This window comes from Salmo salar, chromosome ssa01 (assembly GCF_905237065.1).
Source record: "Salmo salar chromosome ssa01, Ssal_v3.1, whole genome shotgun sequence".
In the NCBI taxonomy this organism is placed as follows: Eukaryota; Metazoa; Chordata; class Actinopteri; order Salmoniformes; family Salmonidae; genus Salmo; species Salmo salar.
In genome coordinates, this window is record NC_059442.1 from 63470087 (window position 1) to 63494301 (window position 24215).

Consider the following 24215-nt stretch of genomic DNA (forward strand, 5'->3'; position numbering starts at 1 on the left):
ATTATTTCTGGCTGGGTACTCTGCTGACATAATCTAATGTTTTGCTTTCGTTGTAAAGCCTTTTTGAAATCGGACAGTGTGGTTAGATTAACGAGAGTCTTGTCTTTAAAATGGTGTAAAATAGTCATATGTTTGAAAAATTGAAGTTTTTGCATTTTTGAGGTATTTGAATATCGCGCCACGGGATTACTCTGGCTGTTGACCCACTTAGCCCATAGAGGTTAAAACTCTGAAAATTCCATGTGTGTGCCCTTTTAGGTACCTTGGCACAAACCCATATTCATAACCAGTAAGTTGTGTGTGCGTGCTGTGTGTGTGTGGTAAATCATGTGAAAAAAACAAGATCATAGCCTCAGGAAACATTTCAAAGAGAGAGAAAATGACTGCCCCCATTCTCCTGGAAGAGAAAGTGTTCATTTCTTTAGCATAAAGAATCAGTGATATTTGATCCCAGGCATCTATGAAAAAGTTGTTAGAGATGTGATCTACCACGTCTCCCTTAACATAAAGACCGTGATCTCTATGAACTACTATTGCGCTAACCGAGACCATACACCGCTATGTACCATTTTCCTGTCCCGCTGATTTCAAGAGGATTTGTTGCTGCTCTTTTGAAAAATATGCTAAAGCTTGCATCGCAGCATCTCCCCCAAATGCAGCGGGCGCAGTAGTCTCCATTACCAGTCTACTCATTATTTAACCTTGTACCTTGTATTACTAAAATATCGCATCATTCGAGTGCTATCAAACAACTCACTAATAACATTTTACAATTCACATACTGTCAACACCCTCCTTATCAATGTCTTCGTCACTGTCACCCATCATGTGATTTATAAAATAAACCAAACCGTGATTATTCTCTCCTTAGTAGAAGACAATGCGCCAAATGTATAAAATACATCAGCCAATAGGGACAATACTACAGCCTCCTACCACCCAAAACTTAAATCCATTGTTGTTGTTGCCTTGTTTTATCATGATCATGGTCACAGCTCTATCACAATTGCCTGTCCGCTATTATTAGAATTAATTATATTTAGGCAACTGTCTCTTCTGAGTAGGGTACAAGTAAGAAAACAAACACTTGCAATTGTTTACACGTATACATTCAGTTCATTATTCAGTGATTCAAATACGACTCTGTTTTCACCAGGTTATTCCAGCAGACCATTTAGGCCGCACAACGTATTACATCGTATTACATCGAAATTGCCTCAGCAAGCTGTTAAAATGTTCAGTTTGCATCTTAAAACCTCTTGGCGTTCCCCTAGGACAGGGGGCGTTAAAGCGATTTTTGAAAAAAATTTGTGCCCATTTTAAACGGCCTCCTACTCAAACTCAGAAACTAGGATATGCATATAATTAATACTTGTGGATAGAAAACACACTAAAGTTTCTCAAACTGTTTGAATGGTGTCTGTGAGTATAACAGAACTCATATGGCAGTCAAAACCCCGAGACAGATGGAAACAGGAGGTGGAATTCTGAATTGCAAACTCAACTTCATCACGTTGCCTATTAATCACACCGTGAGCTATGGTTCATTGAGCACTTCCTATTGCTTCCACTAGATGTCCCCAGTCTTCACAAAGTGGTTTGAACCTTCTACTGTTAAAACTGAATGAATGAGACGCTGTGGAACGTGATCACACGGAGAGGGCCATCACCATTATGACGCCGGCGCCCCTGGTTACCCTCCCCTTTCGAAACGTTTTGAAACACAATGCAATCGTCCACCTCGAATCTTATTGGCTCTCTTGTTGAAAAACGCCCTGAAGATTTATGTTATACAACATTTGACATGTTTGAACGAACCTAAATGGGAAAAAAATGCATTTTCTCGAAATGGCTGTCCCGTGGCCGACGAAGCATTTGGATAAGCCTTCAGACGCGCTAACAAGAACAAGCTCTTGGAACATGAAGGAGTAATTTTTTCTAACAAAAATACATTTGTTGTGGACCTGGGATTCTTGGAAGTGCTTTATGATGAAGACAACCAAAGGTAAGGGATTATTGACAATAGTATACAAGACTAGATGTGATATGCGATTGTTCCAAGATGGCGCCGACCTGTAACGTTAGCCTATTTTTCAGAGTATCGCATCCCCTTTCATCGCAAAGTATGATTACCCAGTAAAGTTAATTTTAAATCTGGCATTACAGGTGCTTTCAAGAGATATTCATCTATAAATCTTAGAATGACAATATTACATTTTAAAAATGTTTTCGAATAGTAATTTAGTAAATTGTAGCTCTGTTTCATCGGATGCATTTGAGGGAAAATAGTTAGTCAACGTTACGCACCGATGTAAAATGCTGTTTTTATATATAAATATGAACTTTATCGAACAAAAGAATGCATGTATTGTGTCACATGATGTCCTAGGTGTGTCATCTGATGAAGATTGTCAAAGGTTAGTGCTGCATTTAGCTGTTTTTTGGTTATTTGTGATGCATGTGGTTGGTCGGAAAATGGCTATGTGGCTACTTTTACGATATACTCCTCTAACATAATCTAATGTTTTGCTTTTGCTGTAAAGCCTTTTTGAAATCGGACAACGTGGTTCGATTCAGGAGAGATGTATCTATAAAACGATATAATTTGAAAAAAAAATATTATTAAATTTTGTTATGCTAATGGCGATATGATTTTTCGCTGGATGTCGACGGAGGCCGCACAGGGGTTAAAACAAACACTGGCTGCTATATCTAAGAACAAACATGGCAATAGTTTTAATTATAGTCAAAACAAACATAACTTCTGTTCACAGGGAGGCCACTTTAGTATGTTATCTCTTGTTTCGCTGGTTGTGACCCTGCTCTACCACATAGTTTACTAATGTGGTGATGTTTGGCATATGAGTTTTTTCATCTTTTTACGCCAATATCAAATTCACTACATATTGTGTTAACACAAAACCCTAAATTCTACACCCTTTAGTGATTGTTTAAATGTGGTGTGATACAAAGATTGACTATTTGTAATATAATTCATGCACTCACCCATATATACTGCCAATTTTAATATGTTACCTAATATCCACTGTCCTTGATTCTTACAAGGATTATTCAACCCCAAAATCTGCTAAGGAGCAGGGTTGGTCCAAGCTCTCTGACCTCACAAAATACACTGCTCAAAAAAATAAAGGGAACACTAAAATAACACATCCTAGATCTGAATGAATGAAATAATCTTATTAAATACTTTTTTCTTTACATAGTTGAATGTGCTGACAACAAAATCACACAAAAATAATCAATGGAAATCCAATTTATCAACCCATGGAGGTCTGGATTTGGAGTCACACTCAAAATTAAAGTGGAAAACCACACTACAGGCTGATCCAACTTTGATGTAATGTCCTTAAAACAAGTCAAAATGAGGCTCAGTAGTGTGTGTGGCCTCCACGTGCCTGTATGGCCTCCCTACAACGCCTGGGCATGCTCCTGATGAGGTAGCGGATGGTCTCCTGAGGGATCTCCTCCCAGACCTGGACTAAAGCATCCACCAACTCCTGGACAGTCTGTGGTGCAAAGTGGCGTTGGTGGATGGAGCGAGACATGATGTCCCAGATGTGCTCAATTGGATTCAGGTCTGGGGAACGGGCGGGCCAGTCCATAGCATCAATGCCTTCCTCTTGCAGGAACTGCTGACACACTCCAGCCACATGAGGTCTTGCATTGTCTTGCATTAGGAGGAACCCAGGGCCAACCGCACCAGCATATGGTCTCACAAGGGGTCTGAGGATCTCATCTCGGTACATAATGGCAGTCAGGCTACCTCTGGCGAGTACATGGAGGAATGCCACCCCACACCATGACTGACCCACCGCCAAACCGGTCATGCTGGAGGATGTTGCAGGCAGCAGAACGTTCTCCACGTCGTCTCCAGACTCTGTCACGTCTGTCACGTGCTCAGTGTGAACCTGCTTTCATCTGTGAAGAGGACAGGGCGCCAGTGGCGTATTTGTCAATCTTGGTGTTATCTGGCAAATGCCAAATGTCCTGCACGGTGTTGGGCTGTAAGCACAACCCCCACCTGTGGACGCCTGGCCTTCATACCGCCCTCATGGAGTCTGTTTCTGACCGTTTGAGCAGACACATGCACATTTGTGGCCTGCTGGAGGTCATTTTGCAGGGCTCTGGCAGTGCTCCTCCTGCTCCTCCTTGCACAAAGGCGGAGGTAGCGGTCCTGCTTCTGGGTTATTGCCCTCCTACGGCCTCCTCCACGTCTCCTGATGTACTGGCCTGTCTCCTGGTAGCGCCTCCATGCTCTGGACACTACGCTGACAGACACAGCAAACCTTCTTGCCACAGCTCGCATTGATGTGCCATCCTGGATGAGCTGCACTACCTGAGCCACTTGTGTGGGTTGTAGACTCCGTCTCATGCAACCACTAGAGTGAAAGCACCGCCAGCATTCAAAAGTGACCAAAACATCAGCCAGGAAGCATAGGAACTGAGAAGTGGTCTGTGGTCCCCACCTGCAGAACCACTCCTTTATTGGGGGTGTCTTGCTAATTGCCTATAATTTCCACCTGTTGTCTATTCCATTTGCACAACAGCATGTGAAATGTATCAATCAGTCAATCAGTGTTGCTTCTTAAGTGGACAGTTTGATTTCACAGAAGTGTGATTGACTTGGAGTTACATTGTGTTGTTTAAGTGTTCCCTTTATTTTTTTGAACAGTGTATAATACTTTTCTTGCCTCACACACAAGCTAACTGGCTAAAGTTGGCTAGCTTGCTAGCTAACGCTACTTCCAGACATGAACAAGAGAATACAACTTCACTTTCCATTCTACTCACCTAGCATTGCTGATTTGGCTTTTTACATGTTTATTCAAAACGTTGGTGACTAACTGTGCAGCTGGCATTAATTTAAATTACATTATTTCCCTAACGTTTACTGACACCGATCATATTCAATCGGCGTTGAGCGTTCGTAAATTCATCAGTTATTCTGCGCTCTGGTTCATTCAAACCAGTGCTCTGAAATCTAAACAAAATAGCCTGAGCGAATTTACCAAGTACCCCATTTAGCAATGTCCATACTCAAATTACTTCACAAATAGTACAGTTAGTGCGATTACGCTGATAGAATGCTAACATCAATACACTGGTGTATTGAGCTAATGATTCTTATTTTATGTCATTGTGCCAAGTCACAATTGTATCCCTGAATTCTCTATTAGATTGGAATTTCCTGTCAGTAGGGAAATGCTGCCGAATTTTATCCATGATTAGATTTTTTCCCCCTATATTCGAGACGAATTGGTAGAATGCTCGTGTGCTTCTATTAGTGTCTTTATGCATTTGCTATAGTTTACCTCTTCTATGAATTTATTTCCGCTCCTCTCTCCTCGTAGTTTTAATATGTACCAATCTTTTTCTGAGACTATCTCCCAGATCCTGTAGACAGCCATATAATGCTTTAACCTTATCTCCAACAAATGAGCCATAAAGAGACCGCTCTGAACCTGCGTAGGTCTACATATGGGTTGTTTAAGTTGCATCTCAATATATTTCCAGTGTTTCTTTATCAAATCTCTAGTAATCAATTATACACACATGGTTATTTCTCATTCATGTTTTTTTTTTCAAATCTTCGCAGAATCAATAAATAACGTAGGAAATCTTAGGTACTCACATTAACTAACCACTCCATGTGCGTTTTCCAACAACTCTTGATGCATACACTCCCAGCGGAACACAAAAACTTTCCCGGACGCTGCCCTATGGGAATAATGTTCCACACGTATCCTCAACAATTCCTTAGACTTCCAGAAATTATAGACTTGCCGCTATTGTTCTAAAATAACATCGCACTTTCAATACCACCTCTGATATTCTATGATGGGCAGTGATGGACGGAAACCCAAGATAAGGCTACATATCGAAACTCATACCAATTTAAATCAGCTTATTATTCACATTTCTATATCTTATTATCCAAACTTCAGATAACCCATATTTCCAAACTCACAAAACTCTCATTCACATTTACACAGTACTGTTCCCAAAACATACTTAATCAATTAGTTGTTTTCTACAATATTTTTTAATACCTGAAGGAATATTTTCAAATTTCTATCTCTGGGTTAGATTTACAATGCTAACCCAGGGTACAGGTGCTCATAACCTTAAAACGGCAGTAAATTCACAGGTGCACCTTCATATCTTACTATCTTATACTATTCATTATAATGCATTCTCTAATATTTCTATAGCGCTTTTGAGTCCACACAGATCTCTAACCCACACAGGGTTTTTAACCCACACAGGGTTTTTGCTTTAAAGTCTTAACTAGTTCACACAGTTCCCATCTGGGTCACCAAATATTGTGGTGGAATATTCTATTCAAATGAGAGAGACTTTGTCATTTCTTCAAACAATCATCTTTATTCAATATCGATTAATTATTGCAATAATGAAACCGTCGACCCAACAGTTGACTGTTGGGCCGAGAGCCTAACCTTTACAGACCATGCTGTTCCTTATATACCTGATACAAGGATTGCTCAGTCATAGCTGGGTGAACCCCCCCATATAGATTGGGGCACCATAAGCCACTTTGGGTTCATCCTGTGGTCATCTGCCTCTGGTATTGTTTCCAAGATGCCAGGATAATTAGGAATACTGAGGCCTTTGTTCTGTTCCTCCAGGCTCTCTATCTCGGTGACACCCACCACATCTGATCTGTGAAATGCCAGATGTATGCTTTTTATCACCAAGCCTTCACTTAATCAGTTGCCAGCCCAAGCTCCATAAAGACTCCTCTCAGTTAACTCAGAAAAGAGAGAGTCCTAAGAACCTTACTCTATTAAATAAAACAACCATTTGGTGCATAAATATAACATAATCTTGTAATCATGCTACCACAGTAGGCTATAGCCTAAGCATGGGCGGAGAAGCATAGGGCAGTTATCTTTCCAAGGAAATTACTTTTTTAAATAGGCCTATGATTAGGCTATAGTTTACTACATTGCCTAGAAATAAGACTAAATATTGATCACTCATATTTCTCCATCTGAAAATATTCCCACCTCTAAAAGGTAGGCTATAAAAAAGAGAAAGTCCAAGTCTCTCCACCTCTGCTCTCTTCAAACTACATCTAGCATATTGGCTGTTATAGCCCAGTAAAGCAATGTTAGAGCAATGTGAGAATCTCTGGTAATTTAACCTATTTCACAAGTTATTTTTGCTAATTTTATATTGCCTATAGGGCGTAAAATTGCTGGGACCATGGCTGGCAAGTGAGAGGCGTCATATACGCCTAAAATAGCATTGCGGTACTGCTGTGGGGTTTGGGTAGCGGGTGGGAGTCGAACAGAAAGCCAGCTGGTGCGGGCGGGAGCGGGATGAAGAAATTGGTCCCGCGCAGACCTCTACTGTGCACCATGACAGTGAAGCCTGTAACATTAGAGCTGTTTATTACTATGTCAGTGTGAACAGTAGGGAATCAGCTAGGGCAACTGACAGATCAATAGGGTTACATTGCCATACTGACTAATAAAACTCACATTGCACTGTAAAAAACGATATTAAATTGTTTAGCCGATGGTTTCATCGTTTGATTCATGTCTAGTGTGATTGAGGCAAAAGGAATAGCCAACTTCTGGCCTGCTCTCTCTCTAACGGTACATCAATTGGCGAAAGCTAGCCAAGTTCATATACTTCTGAAACAGGATAAAACAAAGGCTACACAACATTTCCATAGAAACAACAGCTGTTAGATAGTAATAATAGCCACCTCATATTGCTATATGACAGATAACGATAGGCTAGAGCTGACAAGGCTGTGGTAGCTACTAGCTAGTTTATCTTATTCATTAATCTCAGTCGAGAGGGGATGAAACATTAGCTAGAAGTGGAGGGAAATACCCTGATGTGGCAATAGCTTGCAGGCACATTGTCACAGCAAAGAATAGTGGCGAAGCTCATGGGCTAATAGTGAAGCATAACAGTGTGGATTTATAAAAACAATATTGGTCTGTCAATATGCACTTTGATTGATGTTGTTTTATGGTGAGGTGATCATATCTCTTGAGCAATGGGATCCAATGGCACTTCCTGTCTCTTGCTACAACTTTGTTAACTAAAACAAATTGCATCATCATGTGAAGGAAGCAAGGAAGGAAGAGTTTGTGCAGATGAAAATAATAGAGTGGAGATGAGAAGTATAACTTCTATGTCATGGGTTCAGATAGTGGTAATAAACCCAAATAGGAGTGACAAGGTATGCTGCAGAGGAATTGTTAAGAAGCTCGTTGCCATCCATGGAGCAGCTGTAGCAAGGCAGAGGCTGAAACAAGTCCAGCTTCAGCAGCCTTGATCTCTCCATTCAAGGTATGGAAAATAATCACAAAATCCTCCCAGTTACTCACAAATGAACTGAGTGGAGAGTGAGAGAGAGAGAAAGAAAGAATGAGGGGGAGCATAGAGAGAGAGAGAGAGAGAGAGAGAGAGAAGGATGGAGTGGGAGCATAGAGAGAATGAGAGAGAGAGAAAGTGATAGAGACAGAGGGAGGGAGAGAGCAAGAGAATGAGAGAGAGAAAGAGAATAAGAAAGAGAGAGAACAGAGAGAGTTTGTTTTTTAACTGCATTCTCCTTGAGATTGTATGTCTGCAGCAACATTTAACAGGCTTGCAATGTTGAGAGCACGTCTTAAGTCTCGTTGTCACACGCTGTCAGGACTGTGAGTGTGAGTGAGCTTTACATACAACACAAAGCTAATCAGAAGGCTTTCACTTTCCATGCAGAATTAGCTTGCGGGATGCTCACAAGTTCCCTGAATATAGACCCTGTAGTGCTCATAAAATACCACTTTCATGGATGTGAACATGTTTCGTGGAACAATGAAAGTCAGTAAACCAAAGTCGCTAATTAGACGCTAGGGGTGAAAGGGGATGTGGTGCAGAGGGAGATGCAGCTAATCTGGACCCTATAGAATAATCTCATTCAGAAAATGTACGTAACAAGGGGATTATGGTGTCTACGAGAAATATAGCTGGTCTTTGAATTAATAATTTTATGCAGTGAAGTTGTTTAGTTTTTGAACTCACCCTTTCATCTTGGGCCTTGTGTTTACTGAAAGTTTGCCGAAACAATAGAAATGTCTGGTTCTGGTATGGTCTGTTGCTCAATTCACCTGCTTTTCATTGACCCATTTAATTTGGAGGATTTTCACTTGTTTCCTGCTCTATACACAGTAGGCTACTAAACAGCAGTTCCCCCATCTTTTCTTCTCATTTGGCTCTGTAGTTATAGTTTACTTTTGGCATTAATGTATAAACAGACAGATGTTTTCTATAGATCCAATGACTTCAACTGTAATAATTATTAAGCATTTTGGAATGCTGACATCACATTCTCAGTTGGAGGCGGTGGCTTAGCACTTATGTAGGGTGCAGTGGGCATTGCAAGGCAGGTCACTTAGCAGCTGGTGTGTGCTTGGGTGTGTGCATGTATTTGTTTGTGTGTGAGGCTGAGGGTCAGCGAACCAGGGTCAAGCTGAGAGAACTCACACTCAATTACAGAGCCTTCAGAAAGTTTTCCTACTTTTTGAGTTATTCCACATTTTGTCAAAATTGATTAAATAGATTTTTTTCTCACCCATCTACACACAATATCCCATAATGAAAAAGTGAAAACATGTTTTTATAGATGTTTCCCCATTTAATTTTTTTTTTAATACAGAAATGTTTAATTTACATAAGTATTCACACCTCTGACTCAATACTTTGTAGAAGCATCTTTGGCAGCGATTAAAGCTGTGAGTCTTTCTGGGTACATCTCTAAGAGCTTTCCACACCTGGATTGTGCAACATTTACCCACTTTCCTTTTCAAATTCTTCAAGCTCTGTCAAATTGGTTGTTGATCATTGCTAGACAACCATTTTCAGGTTTTGCCATTCATTTTCAAGTAGATTTAAGTCAAAACTGTAACTTGGGGCACTCACTGTCTTCTTAGTAAACAATGCCAATGTTCACTTGGCCTTGTGTTTTAGGTATCCTGTTGAAAGTTGAGTTAATTTCCCAGTGTCTGGTGGAAAGCATACTGAACCAGATTTTCCTCTAGAATTATGCCTATGCTTAGCTCTATTCTTTTTCTTCTTTATCCTGAAAAACTCCCAGTCCTTAATGTTTACCAGTATACCCACAAGACGATGCAGCCACCACTATGCTTGAAAATATGGAGAATGGAACTCAGTAATGTGTTGTATTGGATTTGCCCCAAACATAACACTTTGTATTCCACCAAATTTTTACAGTATTACTTTAGCGCCTTGATGCAAACAGGATGCATGTTTTGTAATATTTTTATTATCTACAGGCTTCCTTCTTTTCACTCTGTCAATTAGGTTAGTATTGTGGATTAACTACAATGTCTTTGATCCATCCTCAGTTTTCTCCTATCACAGCCATTAAACTATGTAACTGTTTTAAAGCCACCATTGGCCTCATGGTGAAATCCCTAAGCGGTGTCCTTCCTCTCTGGCAACTGAGCTAGGAAGGACTCATGTATCTTTGTAGCGACTGGGTGGATTAATACACCATCCAAAGTGTAATTAATAACTTGACCAAGAGATATTCAATGTCTATTTTTTTTTATTTCTACCCATCAACCAATAGATGTCCTTCTTTGCGGAGCAATGGAAAACCTCCCTGGTCTTTGTGGTTGAATCTGTGTTTGAAATTCACTGCTCAACTGAGGGACCTTACAAATATTTGCATGTGTGGGGTACAGCGATGAGATATCATGTAAAAAGAAATAATGTTAAACACTATTATTGCACACAGATTGAGTCCATGCAACTTGTAATGTGACTTGTTAAGCACATTTTTCTCCTGAATTTATTTTGGCTCAACAAAACAAAGGGGTTGAATACTTATTGACAAGTCATTTGAGCTTTTCATTTTTCATTAATTTGTAAAAATTTCAAAAACATAATTCCACTTTGACATTATCGTGTATTGTGTGTGGGCCAGTGACAGAAAATCCATATTTAATTAATTTTAAATTCAGGCTCTAACACAACAAAATGTGGAAAAAGTAAAGTGGTGTGAATACTTTCTGAATGTACTGTATATGTGAATTTAAAGGGGAATCTGCGATTAATACTTCAATTTTTGGACTTTTAATTTAATTATATATACCCATTTATTCTTGAAGATTATAACTTAGAAATGCCTGATGAGCTATCCCACTGGTAAAAAAAAGAAAATCTACTTTTTTGGTATCATGGATGGTCAGTTCTTGCCTCCATAGCTCTGCCTATGAATTTAAGAGTGGTAACATTTATCTTTCCTCATCTCTCAGCTCTTTACCAAAACATTGACAGGGTGGGCTTTGTTTTTGTTTGAACAGCAGATTGCCCCTTTAACTTACACATAAGGTAATATTGGTGTCAGTTACACCAAGGACAACCTGTGCATTTTAGCATGCCACTATGTTATCTTAAATGGGTTTTGACATGTGTCACGAGTGGCATATGTAACAAATGCTTGAGGTCACATGTTTTTGAACTTTTGAACGGCTGAATACCAATCTCTGCTATGTGTGAACTGTATGAGGGTTTTTGTGTTTGCGTGTATAAATGTGCCTTTGTCTACAATACATAGCCTATGCTATTTGTGTATCGGTGCAGCTTTGCTCACTCTCCCCATTCACACCTGGTTGATGGGTGCTAAAGGGTCCAGGGTGTGAAAGTGCAGGGTACGAGCGGTAGGAGCCAAACTCAAGCCACATCTTATCGGACACAGAGTTTGATCCACCGTGTCTGTGATAGAGTAAAATCTTACTTCATACTCAACCTCTTATACAAGACGACTGGTCTTGAAAAGTCATATTATTGGATTGTTTCTTACAGCATGGTGTTTTTTAGTGGATTGAGGACACGCATTACTTTTCTATTCAGGTTATTGCTGCTTATTGCGTGGAACATATCATGTTTATTGGATTATTTTAAAGATCAAACAAAATTAAACCTGGTCTCGGTTGGACTTCAATACAGAACATGTTAAGTGCTTATTGATTAGTATTTTTTTTTGCTAATCTTTATATTTTTTCTCCACTAACTTGAAAGCCTTTGGTAAACCTCAGCGCATGTACTGTAATTATCCAGGGATTGATTATATTGGTCCAAAGTCTAAGATATCGTGAGTCCAGACAGTCAGTTATGAGTCATCATGGCTTCCACTTTATGAAAGGTATTATCTTTAATATATCTTCAATATCTACCAAACTCACACAAAGGCACTAACTGTCCTGGGCGCCTGGCCTATCAATTAGAGAAAATAGTCTATATTAACTTTGAATTGCATACAGTGAGGGAAAAAAGTATTTGATCCCCTGCTGATTTTGTACGTTTGCCCACTGACAAAGAAATTATCAGTCTATAATTTTAATGGTAGGTTTATTTGAACAGTGAGAGACAGAATAACAACAAAAAAATCCAGAAAAACGCATGTCAAAAATTTTATAAATTGATTTGCATTTTAATGAGGGAAATAAGTATTTATACCATGGCTAAGGGCTGTTATTATGCACAACGCAACGTGTAGTGCCTTTATACAGCACATAGCCGTGATATATTGGCCATATACCACAAACCCCCAAGGTGCCTTATTGCTATTATAAACTGGTTACCAACGTAATTGGAGCAGTAAAAATAATAGTTTTGTCATACCCGTGGTATACAGTCTGATATTAAATGGCTGTCAGCCAATCAGCATTCAGGGCTAAAACCACCCAGTTTATAATAAGATTTTCTATACTCTGTGTATATCATAAGGCCTTTCTTTGAGGGCCTAGTTATACCCTAACACAGTGGTGTTAGGGATCTCCTGGTTTACTGGCCACATCAGGCCTGCAAATCACAAAATGTTGCCTTGCAAGGTGATGTGTAATTCCTATTGGAATCCAACCAGAGTTATCCAACAATTCGATTTGTTAATCACCCACAACCTGCATTCAGAATGAGTGCCAAGGTAGGGAAGAATGATTGCTGAGACTACCTCAATCATCTAACCTGGAACAACCATCTCAGTAACGGCTACAATAAATCCAATTACTAACAGATTGGATTAATTTGAAAATGGTATGTTATTTATCTTTGTGTAGCATAACTTTAATCAACCAATCAATGTACATTAAAAAACACAGATTTTACAGTAAAACAAACACTTCTGAAAATCTCCCTGCAATAGAGCTTGCTGAGAAATATTATATATGGTCCTATGTAGAACTCTTCTTGCCTTCCAAATAATCCTGATTGCCTTCCAAATAATCATCAAAGCACCCTTTCTTCCAAAAATGGTTCTTAGGATGTTGAAGGTTCTAGGTAGAAGAACCCTTTGCTTTATAAAATAACCATTGTCTTCCAAAAAAGGTTCTTCTGGTCAAAACGGTTCTTGGTAGAACCCATCCTTCCGCAAATAACCCTTTTGGAACCCTTTTTTCTAAGAGAGTGGAGAGAAACCAATAGGTGGAGGGTTTCTGTGGAATTTGTTTTATCAAGACCTCTCACCCCTTGCAGAAGTTTACTTTATCTTGTGTGAACGTGTCAACATTACCTCTTTCCTTTGTGAGTTTTGTAAGTATTATATTGAAAGAGTAAGTGACTAAGGGCTTTATGTTTGGGCTGGTGTTAAGGTGGTACTGTTGTCAAACGCACGTTGTTTTACAATTTCATCATGTTAAAACTGGGGCACTGGTATTTTCCAGCCCTAACGCCAGGTTCGGAAATGTACCTGTCTAACATCAGCACGCTTGGGCTCAGATGGGAGGGGTGGGAATATTTTAAGCATGTCCTTAAAAAAATTATAAAAAGTGCTAATTTCAGGCAGTGCTGGTAAGGATATTTAAGACCAACCAAAAGTTGGTTTTAGCGGTAACACAGTTGGTTATGGCACAAATTTTGACAGCGGAAACGCAGCCTATCCAGCCATGACACAGACTGCCCATTATGCACATGGAACAAGATGTGCTTTTGGTGCCTGTATACTTCAGATTTAGAAACATAAACCAGTAATGTTTTTTTCCCCATTTCGTTTTATTTGATTAAAAACCAAGCATATCCTCCCTTCTTCTAAATGAAGACTGTTTTCTTTTTGTCCTGCCCAATGTAATGTTTGGCTCGTGAGACCGCTTGGAAATAAATCTTAATCACCAAAGCTTTATTAAAAGATCAAGTTTGAGAGGAGCAAAATAGTGAGCTGACATTTTCTTTTTCTCTATGTATTGTAGGCAGGCTTACATTATTTTTGCCATGCTTTGGACGTGAGTAAAACCCCCTCCATGATGTAGGCTACATGTGTCCATGCCTATCATGAAACAAGAGAACCTCTGTGAATACCGGCGAACCTCGTATTGAGAAGTTATTTTCCTGTAACAATAGTTTGTTTTCCATTTCATATTTTTAAAACCGAAGCCCTCCATATGCTACCCTTACTTACCCTAGGCCTACTATAACGAAGGCTGGTTCAACAGCAATGTGTGGTCTTTTATTGTCCTGGATATTTTATGATATTACATTTTACATTTATTTATTGTTGTTGTTGAAAAAAACAGATTGCTTGTTTTTCATGTACTTTAATTAAAACCAAACTTATCAGAATGATTCACTGTCCTGGTTTTATGGTGAGAACGTCCATGCAACTTCTGGAGAAGTTTGATTGCGATTTCTGAGATGATTCCAATATTTATAGAAAACATTTTATTTGGAAGCAGTATAAGGGGGAGTGGACATTTTCCCAATCCCTTTATATTTGATCTTTGTCCATCTACTGTGATATGTTTAGATATGTGGAAAACCCTCTGTCATGGTTCCACCTGTCACCAGAGGTCTGCAGATATCGACCTAGAGACTATATTCACACTCAGGTGTTTTCAGTTACGAACTATGATTTCCTTTTAGAGAGGTGTGTTTTCTGTTACCTTTTGCAGAAGCTTGATTTGTTTGCCATGTGCGTTTGTCTCCTGAGTGAGTTATCATAGTGTTTGTTTTCTTCCTTACTTTGTACCTACTGTTGAACTTTTTCCCAGTAAAGTATTTACATTTATTCTAAACCACTGGTTCCTCGTCTGGTTCTATTCTCTGCTCCTGGGTCCTACCTCACCTCGCCACACCTTCCATAATCTGCTTTGTTTTAATATTATATGCACATGGGAAGCAATTATTGTGTCTGTAAGTAGCCTATTTAAAACAAGTTGTTGTTTAGTTTTGTTTAGAATTTGATTAGAATCATTCACTCTCTTTTTAGTGAATTTAATCTAGCTTATTGACAACATGTGGCTTGTCCATGCTCGGCCATAATGCAATTTGCAGTAGGCCTATCCTCTATATAAGTGAGAATGCTATGCATATATTTCAACATTGAAGCCATGCAATTACTTACAACAATGTGGACTGCAAACATGTTCAAGTTAACATATTTAGCAAAGATGGGATAGGTCTACATTTTGATTCTGTAAGCTGTTTAACAACCTATAACAGAATATCATTGGAATTGGAGTTGATTCCAAGGCAATACATAAAATACCATAAGTACACAACTTGAAGCAACCATATATTTAGCCATGGCGCACGTTCTGATTGGCCACAACTTGTTTATTCATCAAAACCAAGTCAACTGCGCCAATAATTGTGCTTGTGAAAATAACAAAAATATTTCTGACATACCCCGAACCTATAACACTACCGCCCAGCGCTTAGATTGACCATTGCGTTAGGTTCGTTAAAATAGAGCCCTAGAAGTGCATAAATCTTCCATTGATATAAATGGTAAGGGTTATTGCCTGTCTTAGTCTCTCTAGACAATTGAAGAGTAATTAACTTTAGAAAGCGACAAGGCTCCCTCTCCCTCCCCAGTAATGTTATTTGTAATATTATCAGCAGTGTATTTTATGACCTAAATATTCCAAAAAGATTTCCCTCTGAAGTTGAAATATGTATGAAAAGTCCTTGTTTTGAGATTAAAGGATGAAATTATAGCGTGCTACACTGTAATTAAAACATCCATAAAGACACACACCATCCTATTTAGTTGTATAGCTAAATGATCTGCTTGCTTCTATGTGCTAGTGTAGTGAGGCATGTGTTAAACTCAGTACATTACATATGTAGTTTGCCAGCATATGGCTTGGTTCAGGGTTCTGTAACTACGTTAATTTTAACCTCATGTGGATACTGCACATGCCTTGCTACAGACGGGGAGCAGAATTACTTCTGATCATATGTATTTTGTCTTGCAAAAATTGTAGAAAAGGTGACTGCACATCAACAAGGTCAGAATGTGTTCTGGTGTAGTACTGGTACCCTAACAAGCATGCCAATCAACCAATGCACAATTGGTTGGATTCCTCTAGCCAATGCTAAGGCCAGATTCCAATGCTGTGTTTCTGTCTAGTCCTCGAGTGCTGCAGTGTCAGATTCTAATCATTCTAATCATTCATGATTAAAAGGCAAGGATGCAATTCATCCAATACTTAAGAGTGGCTCTTGAGGAAAATAATTTGGTAATGCCTGGAGCTAGCCTAAATGAGCCTTTCTCTGAAAAGGGATTTAAAAGTTTTAGAGAGTATGTAAACCCTGATCATTATGCTGCTGTGTAACATGACTGTTGTTTGAGGCATGGTGCTTGTAACACCATGGTTGAAAGTTTGATTTTTGCATGGGCTACAGACTGAGCATAAATGTGTTAAATAAATGTAAGTTGCAAAGTATAAAACAAATTTGTGCAAAATTACAGTATAACATAATATGTTACTTCTGTGCAGGCACAGTTATAGTGAAGAATATGCAGATCAACGGGAGAGCAGAGGACCCAGGCAGGACCATCTCTCTGACCCTGCTGGACAATTACGCCCACTGGGTCATCCTGGAACCCCTCAGACAGAGACTGTTCCTCAACAGCACCGGACGCGTCCTGGACAGAGATGTGAGTATGGACCCGGCCCCAGGTTGGGTTGGGATAACGTTGTTTGTAGAGGCAAAGAGTCTTGCTAAGAAATGTTTGCAAACACAAGCGTACTAGACATACAGTGCTATGAAAATGCGTTTTCCCCCTTTATAATTTTCTCTACTTTTGCATGTTTTTAATGCTGACTATTATCAGATATTCAACCAAAACCTGATATTAGATAAAGGCAACCTGCGTGAACAAATAACACAACAATTACATACTTATTTCATAAACAAAGTTATGCTACACCCAATGTCCCTGTGTAAAAAAGGAATTGCCCCCTTACTCTCAATAACTGGTTGTGCCACCTTTAGCTGCAATGACTCCAACCAAACACTTCCTGTATTGTTGATCAGTCTCTCACATCACTGTGGATGAACTTTGGTCCACTCTTCCATGCAGAACTGCTTTAACTCAGTGACATTTATTTTCAAGCATCAACTGCTCATTTCAAGTCCTGCCACAACATCTCAATTGGGATTAGGTCTGGACTTGACTAGGCCATTCCAAAACTTGTAGACTTATTTGTGGGGTTTGGATTTACTGAGGTAAAGGGCTTTGGAGCAGTGTGACAATGTATTTTTCTACAATGATTGCATAATCCAGAGTTTATTGATTGGTTTATTGATTGATGAATTGGTTGATTTACAGTTTCTCATTTTCTCCCTTTCTCTCTCTCTGTTTCTTTCTTGCCTTTAGCCCCCCTCGCATATCTCTACTATCGTGGTGAAGGTCCAGTGCACCAATGAGCTGGTTGGAACAGTAATTCTCCACGAGGTCCGCATTGTAATCAGGGACAAAAACGACAACACGCCTCGCTTTCAACAGCAGCGCTACTATGTAGCTATCAACGAGGTGAGAGAGAGAGTTACTACAACAATTATTGCTTTTTTCTTTAGTGAGCATTTCTTTATCCCCAGGGTAAGTCACAGCCTGATTCCTCAAATGAGGTTTGAAAGTCATCATGACCCTTCCAGCAGATGTCAACAAAGCCCAGATGCCTTACAGAAAGGGACTCCTACTGTAGTAGCAATTATGTAGTAGATTCACACTTCATTCTTTGAAATACAAAGAAAGGTCAAGGTTTGGTGATCATTTAAATGAAGGACCTACCTGATTAAAGAGTCAAAGCATTTTTGATGTTGGCACAGTGAAATAGAGTGTAGACTACTCTGTAGCAATGGGGATTCTTCACTGGGTTCCCCCATGTTATTTCTATTTTGTTGATACGCCTTCAGCACGGAGACAGAGTAATGCATGACAACAGCTATTATACGCATGTTAAGCAGAAGGTTCCCAGGATAATAAAACAATAGCTGATCCTCAGATCTTCAGAATATCTGTTCATTCTCAGTGCATGAATTTGCTCAGTGGCACGCTAGTTTGCATGTTCCCAGTGAATCATGGGTATCCTGTCTGTGTGCTATGCGTGATATAGATGTCATAGATGTCACCATATTCCCTGTGTGCACCCGAAAGCTCAACAATGATGCTTTTGACTAACAGCATCAGCTCAGTATGTGTGTGTGCGCATGTACTTGTACATGCACATGCATGCAAATGCGTACGTGTGAGTGTTTTTCTATTTCATTTAAGACAAAGTGATAGCTGTGTGAGTCAATACTCTTGTTACCAGTCCAGACAGAGAGCACAGTGGAATATCAAATTGTATTTTGTGTTATGCATCACTGTGTTTAGAAATCTAAAATCTGTCTTATCAAAATCAGTCAGTGATATCCACACCTATATCTACACCTATACAAATTGACTTTTGGCTGCATTTTGCAGTACAATTTTTGCCATAAATTGTTAAGTTCCCATATCAGACAAGGATTATTTTGACCAAAAAGGTCTGCAGAACCAAACAAACAAGCAAATTATGTGGATATTTTCATACTGCTTTGAAGATTGATTTTAATCTCCTACGTTTGCAGATACTGTATAACTCATTCTGAAATGAACATTGTTCTCCTCCATCATAGACCCCAGCTGTCAAAGGAAAATAGAAGTAATTTCATATTGTGTGTCACTGACAAATTCTCTAGTTATTTCTGTTTGTCTCTTTTTCAAAATGCCATCACTGTACAAACTACATTACATTAATGACACTAGACATTTGAGATGTCTTATTATTTCAGCTATCAAAACCAGATTTTGACATGACACCTGTATCAAGAGGCTCAGAGTCAGACATTGTGTTGTCTAGAGTAGACAACCATGACTGATGTTTGTTGACACTTCCTGTGTTTTATGATGTTCACACTGAGTGTGTGTTATCCCAGGAAACACTACACCCTGAACAGCTATGAGTCAAACCGCTTCTGAACTGAGCTGAACTCCCCTCAAGGCCCTTTTCTCTTCAGCATCTCTCTGAGTGGTTGTTATGGCTGTCAGTGGGGTGCAGAGAAACACTCATTCATGGCTGCTGATGACAATGTTTTCATTTCAAATCAGTTAATTCATTCACTCTTTCTATAGCATAACAACACAGGTCTCAACTTCTCACACTTCTGGCAGTATTTGGCCATCTTCTATTGAATACATATTGTGTCCCTGTGATCTTGGGAGGGGTCAGTCATTTCTGTGAGATAGAGTTGTTACAATGTCCTGACAGAGTGACATGCCTGATGACAGTTTGCTCTCTCTATCTCTGCCTCCAGCTCACTCCTGCCGGGACCATCATATTCACAGGCTTCGGTGAAGACAATGGGGCCACAGACATCGATGATGGGCCTAACGGACAGATAGAATATGGCATCCAGTACAACCCCAATGACCCAGTACGTGGATGTAATGCTTTCTTACTGAAGACTGACTTATTTAAGCTATAGGACTATGGAATAGTGGAACAATGTTTGTTGTTAATGAAAACTATGAGTGAACACTCTCTCTCTCTCTCTATCTCTCTCTCTCTCTCTCTATCAGGTGTCTAGTGAAACTGTGGTTGTAGGGAATACTCTCTCTGGGTACATTGTTCTGGCTGAGAGACTAAACTACGAAGAGAGAACACGCTACCTGGTCATTGTTCAAGCCAATGTGAGACACTTTCAATTTCCTTTATTTGTTTGTGTGTAGAAGCCAGAAGTGTGTATGCGCATGCATGTGTGTTTGTGCATATTGCATATGAATGAATAAAATGAATCCTCTTGAAATTGTTTTTTGTAAAGATTTTACTTGGTATTGACAGTGTAAAGCTTGATTGAATAATATTCTGAAAGAGTTTACGTTTTTTTTCCCTGGCTAAGGTAATGGATTGGCGTTTTGCAAAACACTGTGTCAGGCTTTTAATGTAATGCTGTTAAGAGATGTAATAGTAGAATGCACCAAATTTGGTGGTGCATGGACAGTTTTCCTCTTGTTATGTTATTAACCTGTCAGAAGTGTCCAGTTGAACAACTAGCCCATTTTAGCTGGGTAGGTAAGTTATGCCAACCAGCTATCTAAATCTTGTAGTTATCATGGCCAGATTATGTGCCTATGTGGCCCTCTATAAACATACATAAAACATGGGGTTGCGAGGTGGGGGTTTGCTATTACATAAATGACAATATCCATCTGAACATTTGCCACCTAGGAATTTTGTGTGACTGGACCTTCTCAAATAGTAGTTAAATTCCCCTGGTTTATGGACTTCTTTTTGTCCAAATCGTTTAGATTGGGTAAATTAGTGATCGTTACATAGATTGGAGGATGCTTCTTTAAGTTTGCCATCACCAGACAAACCAAAACCTTACTAGTTAGCTATCTGTTATTACTCAAAGGAAAATGTACATAATTGGAAGGAGATGATTTCACTTTTGCAATTATAGTACGTCTTTTGCCAACTGTTTATCCATAAATTAAATCATCAGCCTCTAGAAGCTTTGATTATTTTACTGTTTTGAATGAATTGCTTGACGGACAAATATGTCTAGTTATGGAATAAAAGTGGCATAATTATACTTGCTTGTGGGTTATTAAACTATTTTGATGGTTGTACATTGCTGGCCTTAATCTTCTATAAAAAATATTTTTGCAATCCAGGGATGAAGTTTATGATGTTTCATGGAAATTTTGTAAATGTTTATGGTTCTACAGAGGAAACAACGATACACAGCAATGAGTAAACAGAGCATTTAATTAAAGTAGACAGTTAAATAATGGCATAAGAATACATACATTATGGCTCTATTATAAATAGACTAGCTTAACATATACGGTAAATCAGAGGTTTGGACTCGAGTCACATGACTTGGACTTGAGACACAAATATGATGATTTTAGACTCAACTTGACAAAATCAAAAAAGACTTGCAACTCGACTTTGACTTTAACGCCAATGACTCGTGACTTAACTTGGACTTGAGCCTTTTGACTCGAACTGACTTGATACCCTCCCCAAGCCCAAATATATAAAAAATATGCTATTAAAACTTTGTTCGACATTTGAAGCTGCACAAAGAATGGTAAGTCATGGCTAATATAGCCGACATCTATATATAACTGTACTAGTGTAGCATGTAGGCTAACCTAACGTTAAATCAATGAGCCTCCACACGGTCAGTCAGTGCGGGAACATGATCAATGCACCTAAGATTGAGCTACAACTGGCTAGGCAGGTTACTGCTGTTCCTAAAACCATTGACATAATTTAGCCTATTGTAACCACACACAGAGAGGGTGTCTGTGTGTGTGTGTTAAGGTTGGGCGATTGTGTACAAGCCTACAGCGCTTGCAGTGTTTTGCCCACACTCTCCAGCTGGTGGTGGGAGATGGCTTGAAAGAAACAAAAATGATGACTCCTTCTCTTTCAAAGTTATCAAAAATCAGCTCACTGCTGCATACAAGCACAACATTCAAAGAGGTGTGTGAGGCTGAATTTGGGGAAAGAGGCACCCCTGCCACTGTCAACACAAGATGGAACTCAACACTGAGACAAGTGAAGGCAGTTATCCAGTGTGACCTTCGAAAGCTATGTCATGTTCTAGAAAAGGCACAAGGAGTTGTTGTTTACAGTATGGGAGTGGAACAAGTTGCAGGCACCATCTTCCCCCAGAAAGTGACAGGGTCACAATCACCAGCCTGCTCCTTCAAAGCCACATTTTCTTGCAGCTCAATCAACTCCATTTGCAGTGATGCAAAATCTACCCGTCTGAAGATCTGTTTTGCTTCTTTTGACAACTGTGTCATGTTTGTGACCAAGAAGAGGTTCTGGATGAGCAGCAGCAGTTGTCTTCCAACAGTGAAGTCATCAAAGCGAGCCTTGAAGTTATCCATCAACCTCTGGATGAAATTATCATGGTTGGAAACATCTTTGTCTCCCTGTGTTTGCACCAGAAGATTGGGGAAATGGACAAGTTCTCCCTGGAGATCATTCTTGAAAACCTCACATTTCTTCTGTAAAGCCTGGACTGCTGTTATATCACACAGTGTGTTGTCCCGTCTCTGCAGCTTAACATTCAGTTGATTAAGGTGTGATGCAATGTCTGTCAAAATTACAACTGTTTCCATCTTCTACTCATCTTCCAAAAACTCAGAAAACTGAGTTGCCTTGTCACTATTTTACTCTGATAAGAAAGCTTTGATTTCCTCCTGTATGGCCCTAAAGCATTCCAAGACCCTGCCTTTGCTGAGCCATCTGTTGTGCAGTAGTATGCCTCAGAATGCCTCGTAACAGGCGGTGTTGTAGGGATGATGTTGCTCTCAAAAAGTGAATCAGTTTCATCATGACCTCAGAATACTATTTTCCAAGACACAGGACAGAAATTATTTCAGGTCAGGGTGGTCCTCTTTCAAACATGCAACCAGTCCACCCCCTCTTCCTATCATGGCTGGAGCTCCATTTGTGGTGATGAAGACCACTGACTTCAGATCTATGCCCCTTTTTGTCAGCATCCCTTTGATGGGATACATCTGATCGAATTTACTATGCCTGGTGTCATAATGTCACGTCAAGCCTTGAGAGAGAGAGAAATCATGAGCAGATGGGCTCCCACATTTTTCAGCATGTTTAACTTCTTGGGGCTATGTGGGACGCTAGCGTGCCACCCGTGGTGCACCCTATCAACAGCAGGTGCATTTCAAGAGCGGCAAATTTGAAACCAAATAAATGTCAAAATTCAAATTTTTCAAACATACAACTATCTTACACCCTTTGAAAGATAAACATCTCCTTAATCTAACCACGTTGTCCGATTTCAAAAAGGTTTTACGGCGAAAGCATAAAGTTAGATTATGTTAGGAGAGTACATTGACAATAGCTGTGTGTAATGTTTTGTCAATTCAAAGACAGGCGTCACCAAAACCATAAAACCAGCTAAAATGATGCACTAACCTTTAACAATCTCCATCAGATGACACTCCTAGGACATTATGTTAGACAATAAATGCATTTTTAGTTCTATCAAGTTCATATTTATATCCAAAAACAGCGGTTTACTATGGCGTTGATGTTCAGGAAATCGTTTCCCTCCAATAACCGGCAGTCAAGTCAGCACCACAAATTAAATAATTAAAATTAGAAAACATTGGTAAAATATTATATTGTCATTTAAAGAATTATATATTTACATCTCCTGAACGCAATCAACTTGCCAGATTTAAAAATAACCTTACTGGGAAATCACACTTTGCAATAATCTGAGCACTGCGCCCAGAAAAATACGCTTTGCTTTACAGACAAACGGCCATGTTGGAGAGATCTAAAATCGAAAATACTATGTAAATAATCCATTACCTTTGATTCTCTTCATCAGATGTCACTTCCAGGAATCCCAGGTCCATAACGAATGTAGTTTTGTTCAAAAAAGCTCATCATTTATGTCCAAAAAGCTCCGTGTTGTTAGCACATGATCTAAGCCAGCCGGACTTCTCGTCATGAACGAGGGGAAAAAATATATTTACGTTCGTTCAAACATGTCAAACGTTGTATAGCATAAATCATTAGTGCCTTTTTTAACCAGAACATGAATAATATTCAAGGTGGACGAATGCATTCTCTTTTATAACGTATTGGAACGAGGGTACCCAACATGAACTCGCGCGCCAGAGTCTAATCGGCCATCACCGTTCCAAGGCTCTTGTTCGGTCAGATCTCACAGTAAAAGACTCAAAACACTTTGTGAAGGCTGGTGACATCTAGTGGAAGCAATAGGAAGTGCCAAAACATTAATCAACCCCTGTGTGTTTCAATGGCATAGGCTTAAAGGTAATTCAACACATCAGGTATCCACTTCCTGTCAGAAAATGTCTCAGGTTTTTGCCT

General features: G+C 39.4%; 1 protein-coding gene across 1 annotated transcript in view; it reads left to right on the forward strand.

The window, feature by feature from the left end:
• The window catches only part of LOC106607182 (protocadherin-15), a 371077-nt gene that overhangs the window by 71652 nt on the left and 275210 nt on the right, over positions 1–24215 (forward strand). The window contains exons 4-7 of the mRNA XM_045720950.1: positions 16788–16948; positions 17672–17827; positions 19633–19752; positions 19898–20008. Coding sequence (XP_045576906.1) covers positions 16788–16948; positions 17672–17827; positions 19633–19752; positions 19898–20008 — 548 coding nt within the window. The remainder of the gene's footprint in view (positions 1–16787; positions 16949–17671; positions 17828–19632; positions 19753–19897; positions 20009–24215) is intronic.